Source organism: Balaenoptera physalus, assembly GCF_965194825.1.
Source record: "Balaenoptera physalus genome assembly, chromosome: 1".
In the NCBI taxonomy this organism is placed as follows: domain Eukaryota; kingdom Metazoa; phylum Chordata; class Mammalia; order Artiodactyla; family Balaenopteridae; genus Balaenoptera; species Balaenoptera physalus.
Window position 1 is genome coordinate 105,795,277 of NC_138882.1, and position 17,708 is coordinate 105,812,984.

At 35.0% G+C, this 17,708-nt stretch overlaps 1 protein-coding gene across 1 annotated transcript in view; it reads left to right on the top strand.

Moving 5' to 3' along the window:
* COL11A1 (collagen type XI alpha 1 chain) overlaps positions 1 to 17,708 on the top strand; it is a 214,605-nt gene that overhangs the window by 143,022 nt on the left and 53,875 nt on the right. The window contains exon 42 of the mRNA XM_082451859.1: positions 16,912 to 17,019. Within this exon, the coding sequence (XP_082307985.1) occupies positions 16,912 to 17,019 (108 nt within the window). The remainder of the gene's footprint in view (positions 1 to 16,911; positions 17,020 to 17,708) is intronic.

Below are 17,708 nucleotides of genomic sequence, written 5' to 3' on the forward strand. Positions count from 1 at the left end.
TCATTCCATATCTACCTATTTAAATTTATCATACATCCTGATATTGGAGTAAAGTGTATATAGCATAAATAATACTGAGAACATAGCAATATAATCTTTGGCAGATTGATTAACATTATATTTAATCTGTAGATCATACAAATGTCATTACAATTATTATGGTGGGTATGGATATCTGATAAGGATTTTTTTAAAAAGAAAAATGACTTTTCAATAACTATATTTGATATTCATAAAATTATATAGAACATTTTAAGATATCCAGATAAGTTAGTGGTGGTAGCACGAGTAGGAAAAATAGTTGAATAAGACAGAAGTGCTGATTTGAGCATAGATAGAATCTTCAAAATTTTCAGTGCAATGCAATCTATTTATCCAGAACTTCAGGTTCTAAAGTGAATTTTATTTTGGAATATGGATGCATTTTTTAAGATCAATGGTTATTGCATCTGTGAAACCTGAATCATGAGCACAATATTTGAATTGTTTAAAGTTATTTTTTAGGAGCCAAGCAAACAATGTTATCTGAGGTCTTTGGACAGTTGAAATCAATATATTTGTAGGGTACATAATATGCCCAGGAGATATATACTTTAATAGAATATTAGTCAACAATTATCCAGTTACATGTGAAAGAACGTAGTAAATATGATCAAAAAGATCTAATATTTATTCATTTAGCATCAAGAACTGTTTATTTGGCAATTACTACTTACTTCCCTATATACAATTAAGCTCCACAGAAGATATACCTCTAAAAGACTTAAAATAAGGGAAACAATTTCGAAAAGAAACACGCCAAAGACGAAATAGCACTATAAGACAGTCAGTGATTAAATGCCTAATGATATACAAACAACAAATATTCATTATTCAAGGGCAGGGGAAGAGAAGAGAAATCAGTAAAAGGGTCATGCAGGAGGTGGCCCTTGAACTTGGCTTCAAAGAGTATAGAGGATTGCAAAATCATTAAGATCTAGAGAACGATACTAGGAAAGAGATAAGGTGTTTAGGGAACATCTGGTCTTACCAAAGTGTGGCACCTTGGGAGAGGGACTAAAGTGTGATGAATTCTTGCTAAGATCCAGGTACTCTGCTATGTATTTACATAATATAATGCTAAAGCAGAAATATAATATGCCATATGATTATTGAAGCTCTAAAATGCCAAGTTGAAGTAATTTGCAGATTTGAAGTTTTTGGAGTAAATGGAGTAAAAAAAAATTAAAGTTTTTGGAGCAAACAAATTTAATAAAGTTTTAGGGAAAAAGTTATCATTAGTGTGTAATATATAGCAGAGATGGGAGAGACTCACTGAGCATAAAAGTTCAGTGATCAATGTCACAATATGAGTGAGCCAATGATAGTGCAGTGGGAAGTCAAAGGCCAGTGCAGATGGAGCAAACACTAGGAAGGCAGGGTAGTAGGATTTATTACTAAGATTGGATATGGGCAGTGAGGAAAGATGAAAACTGAATGATGACTTCAAGCTTGTGTCCTTGGGGGAATGACAATTTAGTGATGCCTGGTCAGTTTGACCTGGTCAGGAACAACGACAAACACAAAACGCTCTCACACAAAAGCTCAAAGCCTCTTAGTAGTCACAAAAAATTTTAAAAGGCTTTTATACTTTGCTAATAGAAATGCTCCACAGATGCTGACTGTGAGTTTATTTATTTGGAATTAGAATCTATTCTTACAATAAATTAACATACCCAATTCAGTAGGCATCAACCAATTAAAATTCTTCCTCAAAGTTGTTGGAAAAGGAACCACTAAAAGGAAAGACATCATCCACATTTATTAGTTCTTTATGCTATTACTGTAATTGCTGTAAAATATAATAAAGAGGTTCATGATGATGACTCCTGCTCCATAACAAGTGCTAAACAAGCCTCAGTTTACTCCAGTTAAAGCAATTACATGCATGTGAAATTTGATTTTGAAACTTTTTAATTCCAAATTACCAAGATTAAAACAAAAGTTGTTGATTTTCTAGATGTAAACTTTAATTTATTCAGAATATTTGTTCATGTTAATTCTCATTTTTTGAGGTTAAAGACTTAGGGGGATTATCTTGCAATTGATAGTAAAAACAAAGAATAAGGAGTGCTGACTTCTTTGGCAAGAAAGATAACATGTTCTATTTTGCAATGTTGATCAAAGACGTGACATCGAAATATCAGAGGAAAATATCTGGTCAGTTGGTGAGAGACAATGAAATTGTAATGCATAGGGATAAAGGTGTAAGAGTATCCTGTAGAACTCCTGAGTTTGTATCAATCTCATATTAACTTTACCTTAGGGATATTGACCAAGTATTGATAAGTGCAGGACTAAAATTTACAGGAACAGAGAGGGATAGAGATTCAGCACTTATGCATACTAAGGAAAAAATATTAAAGTGATGAGTTCTCTAAGGAAAAAATGTAAAGAGAGATGTGGATGGTAAAGGAAGTAGAAAAGGGAAAGGAAATTATTGAGTATTTATTCTTTCAACTCATGCTAAGAACTTTATAATTGTTATCTTATTTGATTCTTGCAACCTGGCCCAGTAGATATTATCTTTCCATTTTTAAAGGCAAGGGATCTGAGACTTAGAGAAGGTAAACAACTTGCCCAAGTTCATAGTCCTTTGAAAACGAAACGCCACAACACATTACATAGACCCATTTCCAGATATGTGTATCTCTTACTCCGTAAACATTGGCCTAACATTCTTTCTCTCTCCCTCTCTCTCTGTCTCTCTCAGTTGCAGTTGTCCAAGTCCTCTTCATCCTTCTCTATTTTGGTGAAAAATTTGTCAAAAGGGAAAGAGTTAGAGGAGCTAATATTACAGCTAACTAGGCTTTAATATTCCTATATGTGCTCTTTATAATCATTCTTGACTTGAATGAATCAAAGATTAAACTACTTAAACGGATGTACAAGTTGAATCCTTAATGACCATAAATATTTTCCAGTATACTATTGAATCCTTAACTTTTTTCCTTAGAATACAATTCTTAAGGAGAGTAGTTGTGCTGTCTTTCTGGAATATGAGAGAAATAATAAATTCCCTCATTGCATAGGACGTCAATGAACTAAAACTAAAAGCAGGGTTTTTTATCAACAGTTCTTGCTCACAGTGAGATTTGTAAAGAGTGTACATGTCACAGTTATGCACGTCAAACACTATACCCTTTCAATATATTCTGGCCCATGCAAAGCAAAATATATTTAATAGTCATCCATCTATACCTGTGTGCGTGTATTCATTTATAAATATATTTAACATCTATTCTTTTTATTCATAATCTATTCAGTTGGAAACATAGGCCAGACTGTTTGTATCACGTTGTTATGACAGCCTATAGAAGTGGGTTTATTGAACTCTGATAAGTCTAGCTATGATGCCATTGGCTTGTATTTAGAAAAACTATAATGTGCAGAGTTGTATCAACCAAAAGTATCTATTTGAGGATATAGGAGATTTGTATGCAAGGCTCCTATTATGAGTATCCTCAGAAGAAATCTCTTACTAATAATAACATTAGAAATGTTTGTAGTTTCTTGAGCAGTCAGCTGGGTTTCTTTTTTCTTTTAACTGTTACGAAAATTAAATTTCTCTTTTTATTATGGCTTACGGAAATAATGGAGTCAAATTTGGGACACAGTAGAGAAGATAACTCCTTGCTTTATGACTGTTTTTGTAACTTTTTGCGTTCAAATCTATACAAAAAGTACATATAATGTACTTTAATATTATCTGCTTTATTTTATTAGAGTTACTTTTTTAAAATGCTGTACAAGACCCATTGCATTGACTTCATAAACCATCAATGGATCATGACCTGCATTTGGGAAAAGCCTTGGTCTCTAGTATGCATTTTTAGATTACTAATATTGTTAGTCCTATTTTTTGCCAATAAAAAAGTTACTTGCTTATTTATATTTCTTACCTAACATTTCTTATTTATATTATCTTGTATTTATGTCTTCCCTGTAAGCTGCTGTAAGTCTTTTCTTATGGAAAACTATAATTAAATAAATATCTGAATACGCCAGACAATCTATTAAGCTGGAGTTCTATAGATTCATTAAATGGACATTTCCTGCATAGAGCTTATGGTTTACTGAGGATGATGGATGTGGAATAGATAAAATAACATAGTAAATAATGAGTAATATATTAAAAGATAGAACAAAGAAGTCGAAGTGAAAACAATGTTTTTTCCCTAAAGGAATTATTTTGGAGTTAAAGATATAAGTAAAAATCAATTTGATCTATGAAAAGCAAGTTTTTTATGGGCTAGACTTAGTCTTGAAGTGTTCATCAATGTTTAAGTCCTCTTAGCAAAGAATTGGTATCTCAATGTCATAGTTCTCTGAAGGTCGAGCTACTCGGAGTGAATGTATATTGAGAAACAGTTTTTAGTGCTCCTGCTGAAGACAAAGTTATCCCGACAGGATCCTGTGACTTTGGGCTTCTAAAATCTGGCAGAAACCAAGCGCTCTCTGTATGCGTGATGATGTACACAAAAGCTGGTAATAGATGCCCATCAAAGCAGGTCATGTTTTCTCATCTCAGGGGGTTTACTCACTAAGTAGGTGTCTTGATGCACACATGAACGCAGGAAGAAGCAAGGGGCTGAACAGCAGGAGAGGGAGGCAGCGCAGCGTTTTTCTCATATGTTGAACACAAACTGAGTAAACATTTTATATTTATGTTAACACACAGTATATACAAATATATTATGCAAACGAGTTCTCAGATTGCATTTACCACCTATATTTTCATAAAACAAAATCAAGGAAAATGTATTCCCTAAATAATCTCTCCCTCTTATGCTTTTTCTGATAAAAAAAAAAAAAGTCCCCTCGGGGACTTCCCTAGCAGTCCAGTGGTTAAGACTCTGCGCTGCCAATGCAGGGGACATGGATTCGATCCCTGGTCGGGGAACTAAGATCCCACATGCTGCGCGGTGTGGCCCAAAAATAAAATAATAATAATAATAATTTTTTAAAATCGCCTCATTGCCAACAGTTATTTCTCTAAAAATGAGGAGATTTAAAAAAATAAAATAGTGTGCTGGTAAAGGCCCTCTATCCCTACAACCACATTTCTTCCCCCTCCCCAGGAGTGGGAGTTAATATGGAGAATGTATATGGGGAGGGGGCAGACACAGAGCTGCTAAAAGGTAAAAGTCCAAGATTTCACAGCTGTGCAACGTATCAGTCTTTATTCCTTTCCTATGACTCCTATTTCATGATTATCCCCTGATGATTCTCTCTTTTCCTCTTTATGTGCTATTACTCTTCCTGTTGTTGTCTCTCCTTTAGGATTTTATATGCCCTTCTTATCATAATTCCTATTTCTTCTAAATTTTTTTCCACATCCCATTCCAGAGAACCTTCTTTTCACTGGCTTTTTACTTATTTCTCAAACAAGGAACTGGACAAGTTTTTAGAAGGATTACACTTACTAACTGGGTCATATGCTATTCTTTTTAAAGTTAAAGCACACTTTTCTCTATTGGAATCTGGTTAGACCTCAGGGGGCTATTATGACATCCAATCAGGATGAATCATGTAGAGAGATGGTGGTGGGATCAGTGACCAAAGACTCAGATATTGTAGGACTTTAACTTAATCATTCAGACTTTATGTTTTAAACTCTGGTCATGCTTGATATTTTATCTGAATTTTCAGCTTACCTGATCTCAAATACATGTAATCTGCAGAGTGAGAATTACCTCAAACTAGTTTTGCCACGAAGGTCAACTTGGCTTTACAAAGAGAGGGGCAGACTTTTTTCTTTTTTTGCCTTCTACTTGTATAGCTCTGTTCATAAGAACTTGTGTTTATGTTTCTTTTCCTCTCTCTAGTGGGCTGCCTTCTAATTGAAAGCTGATGAGATGATTTCTCTGTTTACCCCTTTCCTTTACTTTACAAATGCTTCTCAGAATATGAAACACCCAGTGAACATAACAGAAAATATTTATCTGGAGTTCTCCTGTGTGTGAAGAGTTAGAGAAATAACCACTATTCTCATTGCTTCAAGGAAATAAACTCATGCTATTGACTTGTGTTTTATTACCATTGCAAGGTTTAGGGAAAAGGGCTGCAGAAGAGGATAAAGCTAACATAAACTTAAAGAGAGGTCACTAATTATAAAAATGTAAATTCCTCTCTTTTAAAAATAAGTAAATGTCCAACCTTCAGTTGAAAATAAGTGACCTATAGTGGTTGCTGTTTAGTATTAAAATAACAGAATACTTCATGATATTATGGTTGTTATAATTCCTGTAATTCCATACATACCTTTAGAAAACTTTTAATTTACCATGTGTCCATTGCTATTTAAATCACAAATTGGGGAAATATTTTTATAGGTTTTAGCCTCTTTTTCTCTGAGTTCTTTCCAGTTAAGCACTTTTGATGGTAAAATATTTATCATTGCTATAGAGATGAGTATGTAAACAATTTAAATTAGGATTAAAAATACTGTTTTGTGGGAAAAGCTCTACTCTTAACAGTATGGCCTTAGATATACCATACACATTCTAGATCTTAATTTTCTCTCCTATAAATTTCACTTCTGCAATCATTTGACATTGCATATCTACTTTTAAAGTATGTAGCTGTTCATGTACAGTACTCCAACATCTGTTGCATTCATACTTTAGGACAGACTTTAGATGTATCAACACATTAATATCAGAAAAAAACAGAGGGCAAATTATTTCTGTCCCTATATTGTTGGAGAGAAAATAGAGCCAAATAGAAGTTAATCAGTGTGTTCAAGATGGGAAAGCTAGTGGTTTCAGTGCTGAGAAGGAAAAGATCACACATACAGTTGACACATTTACGTAGGGCTTGCTATGTGCCAGTAAGTACTGGGAGGGCTGAAGATCAATTTAAAAAACAAGCAAAAATTTTACCTTTGTGAGCCTATTATTATCCATTTAACCTATGTTTAAACCCAAACATGTTCATCTTAGATGTAATTGTTCACTTATCTGACAAATATAAAACCCTCTGTTCTTCACTATAGCCAGTTATAGGACAATGCAATAAATTCTATAACTATAACTGCCTAGCCTTTATGGAAAAAATGCATTTGCAGTGTGAGCTTCTTAAGGGCTGACACCTGCCATAATACATTTTGTATTCCCAGTCAATGTCGCAAGAGAGTAGAGTCTCACTATATTTTTGTTAAATGTGTAAATGGGTTCTCTTTTTAATATCGGGTCTAAATTTTCATTTTTAATGGAATTTCTTCAGTGATTCAATTGGGATTAAAGGATTCATAAGGCTTACTCTTGAAAGTTGACCTGGGAATATTTAAATAAGATCTGCATGTTGATAACAGCATGTGCTTAATCAGTAGGTATCATCAGAGATTTTCACTTTTCATTTATAGATGTATAAAATAAAATCACTGCAGAGCATGCTGTTATCAAAAATATTTAGACTGTTTGAATGTCAGAGAATGACTGTTTGGACAAAGGAGATAAGCATTGCCATTAATTCTTTTAAGTTTTCTCATTTTAGAAGGTGTTCAACCAATATGAGCTTGTTCTGGTAGAAGTGGTCTTAAATGGCTTCTATTTCTTCTACTTATTAAAATTTAGCATAATATGTGTGAATTATAGTGGTACAAACAATCAGGGAATTTTTTTCTTCACCATTTATGAGGTACTCTGTATTGCAGGAAGAAACTTTGTATGAATCAGGGCACATGAGCTAGACACTGGGCCTTATGGCCGCCTTTACCGGAAAAGTAAATAAGTCGTACAGGAATTAAATTATATTGCATTTGTAAAGTACTTAGCACAATAGTTGTTTAGTAGTCTCAATAGTTGGAAAATAATAAATGTTCTTAATATACACATCTGCTTTCTAGTGAATATCCTCTTTTATCATTCTGGTCTCACAGCTGTCAAGCTCAACACAGTCTAAAGTGATATCTTCCTCAGGTAGTCTTTGAAAAGTTGGGGTTTAAATTTAAAACAGGTTCAAAGAGAAAGGTTTCATGGCCTGACATATCAAAATTGCATCTCTTTTTGTATCATCAATTACAAATAAAATATTTCAACACTTAAATTGAACGCTTAGTTTAGATTTGATAACACTAATGGGTAGTAATGCTTTGTGAGATTTTACAAGTAAAATGTTAAAATGAAAATGTAATACATCCACCCTTGTATGCACACTGATCCTCAAGAAATCAGATTTTCAGATAAGTAGAGGTTTATCTTTAGGGATGATAGAGTTTACCTGAATAAAACAGAATCACCCTAGTCACACTGTATATTGTTTTCTGTTTATACTTATAACAAAAAAGAGTGCTTTCATTACTGAACTTTTTCTTTCTCTCTTTTCTGTAATTCAGAATTCTTTGCATTCCTCTCAATTTCAGGGTCCTTGCTCTCCTTCCCCTCCTCCTTTTAATCCTGTCTTCCTCCTCCGTTCTCTCTCTTTCCCTCTCACATTGTCCATCTTCGTCCCTCCCCTGCCCTCCTCCTCATCCTCCAGGCTTCCTTTGTTTCTTTGCTGTCTCTGATAAGTAGAGACAAATCTTTGCATTCCTTCAACTTTTAGGGCTGCATTTCTTGAATGCACTCAGAGCACTCTATTCTCATTTTTAATTTCTGCATTGGCCTCTGGAATCATTCATCCAAAGTCTGCCATCTGGTTAACAGTCACACCACTTGTGGTTGACCCTTTTGCATAAAATATTTTAATATTATTAAATTAAAAATAACATTTTGACAAATGTTTATTATTTAAAAAATACTAACTGAAGTTTTCCTTTGTAATCTGTTCTTCTTTAGTATTTGAATTATGATTGGTAAAAATTTATTTTTCACACAACTCTTAATTAATTATTATCCATCTGAACAACAATTCCTGAGTTTGTTTTTAAAATATATACTCATTATAGCTCAAAAACACCACTTTTGGTTTATATCAAGTTCAAGTGTCGTGATTTCTTTAACCATATTTTTGGTAAAGTTTCTTCAGATTATTTCCATCTCCTATCTCCTAAGTTTAAGATACCCTATAATTAAAACAACCATAACCGTGGTTCAATTAGTCCTAAAACAAAGAAAATGAGAAACAAAATCACTTTTCTAATGTTACTCTTAAGTTGTTCACAATAATCTCAAACCTATAGCCTATGCATTCATATTAATTGCTTTAATATTCAGACACCTCACAAAATAAAAAAGCACTCTATGTAGCTTGTGAATTTAGCCAGAAAAATAATGTCAAGAAATTACATAGTGAATATTCTTGTAATCCTCTGTAATCAAGGAATAGTTCAATAAAATTGAATAGGTACTACATTTAAAGAAATTCCAACTCAATAGCCCCTGGGAGTCATTGATGTCTTCATTAGAGAGAAGCAATGGTTGGCTTTGTGGAGAAAACACAGGGAGGAGTCCAAGGTCAGGGTTGCTCTTGACTAGTTCCCTGATTATGGGAAAGATAGTTAACTTCTTTGAGCCACAGGTTCCTCATCTTTAAGACTGTCATGCTACAGCTGCACCAAAAACGCAACGGAATCTTTGTGAGAATACAATGACAAAATGAATATGAAATTGATTTTTAAATTGTAAAGCACTACATCAGTACAAACTGTTGTCATTATCATCGTTCTTATGTTCATATGTAGTTAGTTCTCTAGCTAATAAAAATAGAAATTAGAACAAAGTCAATAATTCATATTTGTATAATAAAATGACTTCTAATTACATAGGGAGAGTAATATTAGAAAATAAATGTGACAGTACTGTATTTTCCAGCTTTTATAAATCATTTCTTTGAGTTTTAAATGATGATGTTATTATTTAGGAAAGATGCTAATAATCATATTTTCTAATATTTCACATTAGTTCAATCCTGAAAGAAAAAGATAAATTATAACTTAGCCACCCATCTAGGATTCTAATGCAAAGACAATATTCTTGTTATCTTTTTTTTTTTTTTTTAACGTCTGAAACATTTATATTAACATATTTCCATACATATTTCCATACAAATACAAATATAAGATTTTTAGAAATTTCATGTAATGTCTGAAACATTTATATTAACATATTTCCATACAAATAACCCAATGAAAGTTTAGTATTAGTTGTTTTGTTTGTTTTTTTATACTGCAGGTTCTTATTAGGCATCAATTTTATACACATCAGTGTATATATGTCAATCCCAATCGCCCAATTCAGCACACCACCATCCCCACCTCACTGCAGTTTTCCCCCCTTGGTGTCCATATGTCCATTCTCTACATCTGTGTCTCAACTTCTGCCCTGCAAACTGGCTCATCTGTACCATTTTTCTAGGTTCCACATACATGCATTAATATACGATATTTGTTTTTTTCTTTCTGACTTACTTCACTCTGTATGACAGTCTCTAGATCCATCCACGTCTCAACAAATGACTCAATTTCGTTCCTTTTTATGGCTGAGTAATATTCCATTGTATATATGTACCACAACTTCTTTATCCATTCGTCTGTTGATGGGCATTTAGGTTGCTTCCATGACCTGGCTATTGTAAATAGTGCTGCAATGAACATTGTGGTACATGACTCTTTTTGAATTATGGTTTTCTCAGGGTATATACCCAGTAGTGGGACTGCTGGATTGTATGATAGTTCTATTTTTAGTTTTCTAAAGAACCTCCATACAGTTCTCCATATGAGTGTATCAATTTACATTCCCACCAACAGTGCAAGAGGGTTCCCTTTTCTCCACACCCTCTCCAGCATTTGTTGTTTGTAGATTTTCTGATGATGCCCATTCTAACAGGAGTGAGGTGATACCTCATTGTAGTTTTGATTTGCATTTCTCTAATAATTAGTGATGTTGAGCATCTTTTCATGTGCTTCGTGGCCGTCTGTATGTCTTCTTTGGAGAAATGTCTATTTAGGTCTTCTGCCCATTTTTGGATTGGGGTGTTTGTTTCTTTGATATTGAGCTGAATGAGCTGTTTATATATTTTGGAGATTAATCCTTTGTCCGTTGATTCGTTTGCAAATATTTTCTCCCATTCTGAGGGTTGTCTTTTCGTCTTGTTTATGGTTTCCTTTGCTGTGCAAAAGCTTTGAAGTTTCATTAGGTCCCACTTGTTTATTTTTGTTTTTATTTCCATTACTCTAGGAGGTGGATCAAAAAAGATCTTGCTGTGATTTATGTCAAAGAGTGTTCTTCCTATGTTTTCCTCTAAGAGTTTTATAGTGTCCAGCCTTATATTTAGGTCTCTAATCCATTTTGAGTTTATTTTTGTGTATGGTGTTAGGGAGTATTCTAATTTCATTCTTTTACATGTAGCTGTCCAGTTTTCCCAGCACCACTTATTGAAGAGACTGTCTTTTCTCCATTGTATATCTTTGCCTCCTTTGTCATAGATTAGTTGACCATAGGTGCGTGGGTTAATCTCTGGGCTTTCTATCTTGTTCCATTGATCTATGTTTCTGTTTTTGTGCCAGTACCATATTGTCTTGATTACTGTAGCTTTGTAGTATAGTCTGAAGTCAGGGAGTCTGATTCCTCCAGCTCCATTTTTTTGCCTCAAGACTGCTTTGGCTATTCGGGGTCTTTCGTGTCTCCATACAAATTTTAAGATGATTTGTTCTAGCTCTGTAAAAAATGCCATTGGTATGTTTGATAGGGATTGCATTGAATCTGTAGATTGCTTTGGGTAGTATACTCATTTTCACAATGTTGATTCTTCCAATCCAAGAACATGGTATATCTCTCCATCTGTTGGTATCATCTTTAATTTCTTTCATCAGTGTCTTATAGTTTTCTGCATACAGGTCTTTTGTCTCCCTAGGTAGGTTTATTCCTAGGTATTTTATTCTTTTTGTTGCAATGGTAAATGGGAGTGTTTCCATAATTTCTCTTTCAGATTTTTCATCATTAGTGTATAGGAATGCAAGAGATTTCTGTGCATTAATTTTGTATCCTGCAACTTTACCATATTCATTAATTAGCTCTAGCAGTTTTCTGGTGGCAGTTTTAGGATTCTCTATGTATAGTATCATGTCATCCGCAAACAGTGACAGTTTTATTTCCTCTTTTCCAATTTGTATTCCTTTTATTTCTTTTTCTTCTCTGATTGCCATGGCTAGGACTTCCAGAACTATGTTGAATAGTAGTGGTGAGAGTGGACATCCTTGTCTCGTTCCTGATCTTAGAGGAAATGCTTTCAGTTTTTCACCATTGAGAATGATGTTTGCTGTGGGTTTGTCATATATGGCCTTTATTATGTTGAGGTAGGTTCCCTCTATGCCCACTTTCTGGAGAGTTTTTATCAGGAATGGGTGTTGAATTTTGTCAAAAGCTTTTTCTGCATCTACTGAGATTATCATATGGTTTTTTTTCTTCAATTTGTTAATATGGTGTATCACATTGATTGATTTGCATATATTGAAGAATCCTTGCATCCCTGGGATAAATCCCACTTGGTCGTGGTGTATGATCCTTTTAATGTGTTGTTGGATTCTGTTTGCTAGTATTTTGTTGAGGATTTTTGCATCTATATTCATCAGTGATATTGGTCTGTAATTTTCTTTTTTTGTAGTGTCTTTGTCTGGTTTTGGTATCAGGGTGATGGTGGCTTCATAGAATGAGTTTGGGAGTGTTCCTTCCTCTGCAATTTTTTGGAAGAGTTTGAGAAGGATGGGTGTTAGCTCTTCTCTAAATGTTTGATAGAATTCACCTGTGAAGCCATCTGGTCCTGGACTTTTGTTTGTTGGAAGATTTTTAATCACAGTTTCAATTTCATTACTTGTGATTGGTCTGTTCATATTTTCTGTTTCCTCCTGATTCAGTCTTGGAAGGTTATACCTTTCTAAGAATTTGTCCATTTCTTCCAGGTTGTCCATTTTATTGGCATAAAGTTGCTTATAGTAGTCTCTTAGGATGTTCTGTATTTCTGCGGTGTCTGTTGTAACTTCTCCTTTTTCATTTCTGATTTTATTGATTTGAGTCCTCTCCCTCTTTTTCTTGATGAGTCTGGCTAATGGCTTATCAATTTTGTTTATCTTCTCAAAGAACCAACTTTTAGTTTTATTGATCTTTGCTATTGTTTTCTTTGTTTCTATTTCATTTATTTCTGCTCTGATGTTTATGATTTCTTTCCTTCTGCTAACTTTGGGTTTTGTTTGTTCTTCTTTCTCTAGTTTCTTTAGGTGTAAGGTTAGATTGTTTACTTGAGATTTTTCTTGTTTCTTTAGGTAGGCTTGTATAGCTATAAACTTCCCTCTTAGAACCGCTTTTGCTGCATCCCATAGGTTTTGGGTCGTCGTGTTTTCATTGTCATTTGTCTCTAGGTATTTTTTTATTTCCTCTTTGATTTCTTCAGTGATCTCTTGGTTATTTAGTAACGTATTGTTTAGCCTCCATGTGTTTGTCTTTTTTACGTTTTTTTCCCTGTAATTCATTTCTAATCTCATAGCGTTGTGGTCAGAAAAGATGCTTGGTATGATTTCAATTTTCTTAAATTTACTGAGGCTTGATTTGTGACCCAAGATGTGATCTATCCTGGAGAATGTTCCGTGCGCACTTGAGAAGAACGTGTAATCTGCTGTTTTTGGATGGAATGTCCTATATATATCAATTAAATCTATCTGGTCTATTGTGTCATTTAAAGCTTCTGTTTCCTTATTTATTTTCATTTTGGATGATCTGTCCATTGGTGTAAGTGAAGTGTTAAAGTCCCCCACTATTATTGTGTTACTGTCGATTTCCTCTTTTATAGCTGTTAGCAGTTGCCTTATGTATTGAGGTGCTCCTATGTTGGGTGCATATATATTTATAATTGTTATATCTTCTTCTTGGATTGATCCCTGGATCATTATGTAGTGTCCTTCCTTGTCTCTTGTAACATTCTTTATTTTAAAGTCTATTTTATCTGATATGAGTATAGCTACTCCAGCTTTCTTTTGATTTCCATTTGCATGGAATATCTTTTTCCATCCCCTCACTTTCAGTCTGTATGTGTCCCTAGGTCTAAAGTGGGTCTCTTGTAGACAGCATATATATGGGTCTTGTTTTTGTATCCATTCAGCCAGTCTATGTCTTTTGGTTGGGGCGTTTAATCCATTCACGTTTAAGGTAATTATCGATATGTATGTTCCTATGACCATTTTCTTAATTGTTGTGGGTTTGTTTTTGTAGGTCCTTTTCTTCTCTTGTGTTTCCCACTTAGAGAAGTTCCTTTAGCATTTGTTGTAGAGCTGGTTTGGTGGTGCTGAATTCTCTTAGCTTTTGCTTGTCTGTAAAGCTTTTGATTTCTCCATCAAATCTAAATGAGATCCTTGCCGGGTATAGTAATCTTGGTTGTAGGTTCTTCCCTTTCATCACTTTAAGTATATCATGCCATTCCCTTCTGGCTTGCAGAGTTTCTGCTGAGAAATCAGCTGTTAACCTTATGGGAGTTCCCTTGTATGTTATTTGTCGTTTTCCCCTTGCTGCTTTCAATAATTTTTCTTTGTCTTTAATTTTTGCCACTTTGATTACTATGTGTCTCGGCGTGTTTCTCCTTGGGTTTATTCTGTATGGGACTCTCTGCGCTTCCTGGACTTGGGTGGCTATTTCCTTTCCCATGTTAGGGAAGTTTTCGACTATAATCTCTTCAAATATTTTCTCTGGTCCTTTCTCTCTCTCTTCTCCTTCTGGGACCCCTATAATGCGAATGTTGTTGCGTTTAATGGTGTCCCAGAGGTCTCTTAGGCTGTCTTCATTTCTTTTCATTCTTTTTTCTTTAGTCTGTTCCGCAGCAGTGAATTCCACCATTCTGTCTTCCAGGTCACTTATCCGTTCTTCTGCCTCAGTTATTCTGCTATTGATTCCTTCTAGTGTAGTTTTCATTTCAGTTATTGTATTGGTCATCTCTGTTTGTTTGTTCTTTAATTCTTCTAGGTCTTTGTTAATCATTTCTTGCATCTTCTCAATCTTTGCCTCCATTCTTATTCCGAGGTCCTGGATCATCTTCACTATCATTATTCTGAATTCTTTCTCTGGAAGGTTGCCTATCTCCACTTCATTTAGTTGTTTTTCTGGGGTTTTTTCTTGTTCCTTCATCTGGTACATAGCCCTCTGCCTTTTCATCTTCTCTATCTTTCTGTAACTGTGGTTTTTGGTCCACAGGCTGCAGGATTGTAGTTTTTCTTGCTTCTGTTGTCTGCCCTCTGGTGGTTGAGGCTATCTAAGAGGCTTGATGGGAGGCTCTGGTGGTGGGTAGATCTGACTGTTGCTGTGGCGGTCAGAGCTCAGTAAAACCTTAATCCACTTGACTGTTGATGGGTGGGGCTGGGTTCCCTCCCTGTTGGTTGTTTTGCCTGAGGCAACCCAACACTGGAGCCTACCCGTGCTCTTTGGTGGGGTTAATGGCAGACTCTGGGAGGGCTCACACCAAGGAGAACTTCCCAGAACCTCGGCTGCCAGTGTCCTTATCCCCACGGTGAAACAGAGCCACCACTCGCCTCTGCAGGAGACCCCCCAACACCAGCAGGTAGGTCTGGTTCAGTCTCCCCCAGGGTCACTGCTCCTTCCCCTGGGTCCCGATGCACACATTACTTTGTGTGTGCCCTCCAAGAGTGGGGTCTCTGTTTCCCCCAGTCCTGTCAAAGTCCTGCAATCAATTCCCACTAGGCTTCAAGGTCTGATTCTCTAGGAATTCCTTCTCCCGTAGCCGAACCCCCAGGTTGGGAAGCCTGACGTGGGGCTCAGAACCTTCACTCCAGTGGGTGGACTTCTGTGGTATAAGTGTTCACCAGTCTGTGAGTCACCCACCCAGCAGTTATGGGATTTGATTTTACTCTGATTGTGCCCCTCCTACCGTCTCACTGTGGCTTCTCCTTTGTCCTTGGACGTGGGGTATCCTCCTTGGTGAAGTCCAGGGTCTTCCTGTCAATGATTGTCCAGCAGCCAGTTTTGATTCTGGTGCTCTCGCAAGAGGGAGTGAGAGCACGTCCTTCTACTCCGCCATCTTGGTTAATCTCATGATTGCTCTTTTCATTCTTGTTATCTTTCAATAAATAAAATTGGAAATGGTAAATAGGTTATCTTTGACCTTTACATGACTTAGAAATCTACATTTGCATTTCTTTTATTCTTGCTTTAAATAATGTTTTCTTAAATTATTGATAGAGGTAATTAATATGAAGGCAGTATCTACACTTTTTAAAATTTTACATATTAGGTATTTTTAAAGCAAACTAATTGAAAATATATAGCCTCTATTTTGAAACTCAATTGGACATACCTAGTCAAATGTGAATTATCTGGTTAGTGTTCATAATAAAACCCAATGGTCCCTACAGGATTCTAAGATAAATTTAAGGACTTATTTTCAGGAAAAAGTCCAAGCTCTGGGATAGTGATTATTGAACTTTATTATGTAAAAAATTATATTTGTACCTCAAGGCAATGACAATTTCTGAACTCATTTTTAGGACTTTGAAATTGTGATTCAGCAAGTTTGAGGTGAAGTCCAGAAATCACTTTGAAAAATGCTAGTCTAGACAGTGTATCCTGCCAATCCAGAATAATACAGGGAGAAAATTGTATAGGAAGGTACTGTTGGATTTATGTCTTATAAAGCATTGTGAACAATTGTGAACACTTCAATGAAAAAAGAAGACATCTGTAAAATATTAAAGATATATAATTTTGAAATATTTTTCTTCTTATCAAGATGTCTTAACTTTAGTATCTGTGCTTAATATTGGGGCTAGAACTTAATCTTTTAAATTGTGAGTACCGTTCCTGTCTGAGATCTTAAAATTGTCTAAAAGTGACTTTTATGTTATGTAAACTGTAAGATTTCACAGCTAAATAAGTGATTCTTAAGTGTAACTTTTTCCATCATTAATAACAAAATACCTTTTCTCCCCTGTGCTAGGGCTCACCAGGAGAACGTGGCTCAGCAGGAACAGCTGGCCCAATTGGTTTGCCAGGGCGACCAGGACCGCAGGGTCCTCCTGGTCCAGCTGGAGAGAAAGGTGCTCCTGTAAGTCATTTCACGGAGGAATATATTATACTGTCATCCTGCACAAGTTATTACTTTGTATTCAAGGATATTAGCTCTTCATAGTCCACTGCATTCTTTCTGCCTATGTGCCTGGCATATAAACCCACTTCTTTTTATATTTGTAATACAGAAAATTTCAAATTCATTAAATGAGATGACATTTTTCCACATTTTATGAAACCCTAATATCTGTGAGGGAGTTGGATATTATTAATGTGAAAGGCTTCTGATTTTGTTCCTTTTAAAAGATAAAATTGGACTTTTGATTAAAACCATACTTTGCTGCTTTATATTAGAAAAGGGTTCACTTTTCACTCCTCTTGTAGTACAACTTAATTTCCAATCACTTTCATGGTCTGTAAGTGAAACGCATAGAAAGAGGCTGCACTTCTCATGTGATTTGAGTTTTGATCTACAGCGAAAGAGGTGGAAAACATCTGGTCAATTATTTTATCTTATATTTATTTAATAATTATGGATATATTCTGTCCATTAGGTTTGTTTCATCATCAAGATTTCTCCCCTAATTTTGTTCCTGTTTTTGACTTAATCATATTCATTTTCTAAAACGACTAAAGCATTCTCTCATCCTCCAAGGCTAAAACACAAACTTGTTCAGTAAATATATATAAAAATTGCTGACCGTTGTATGCAAAAAATACGAGTTC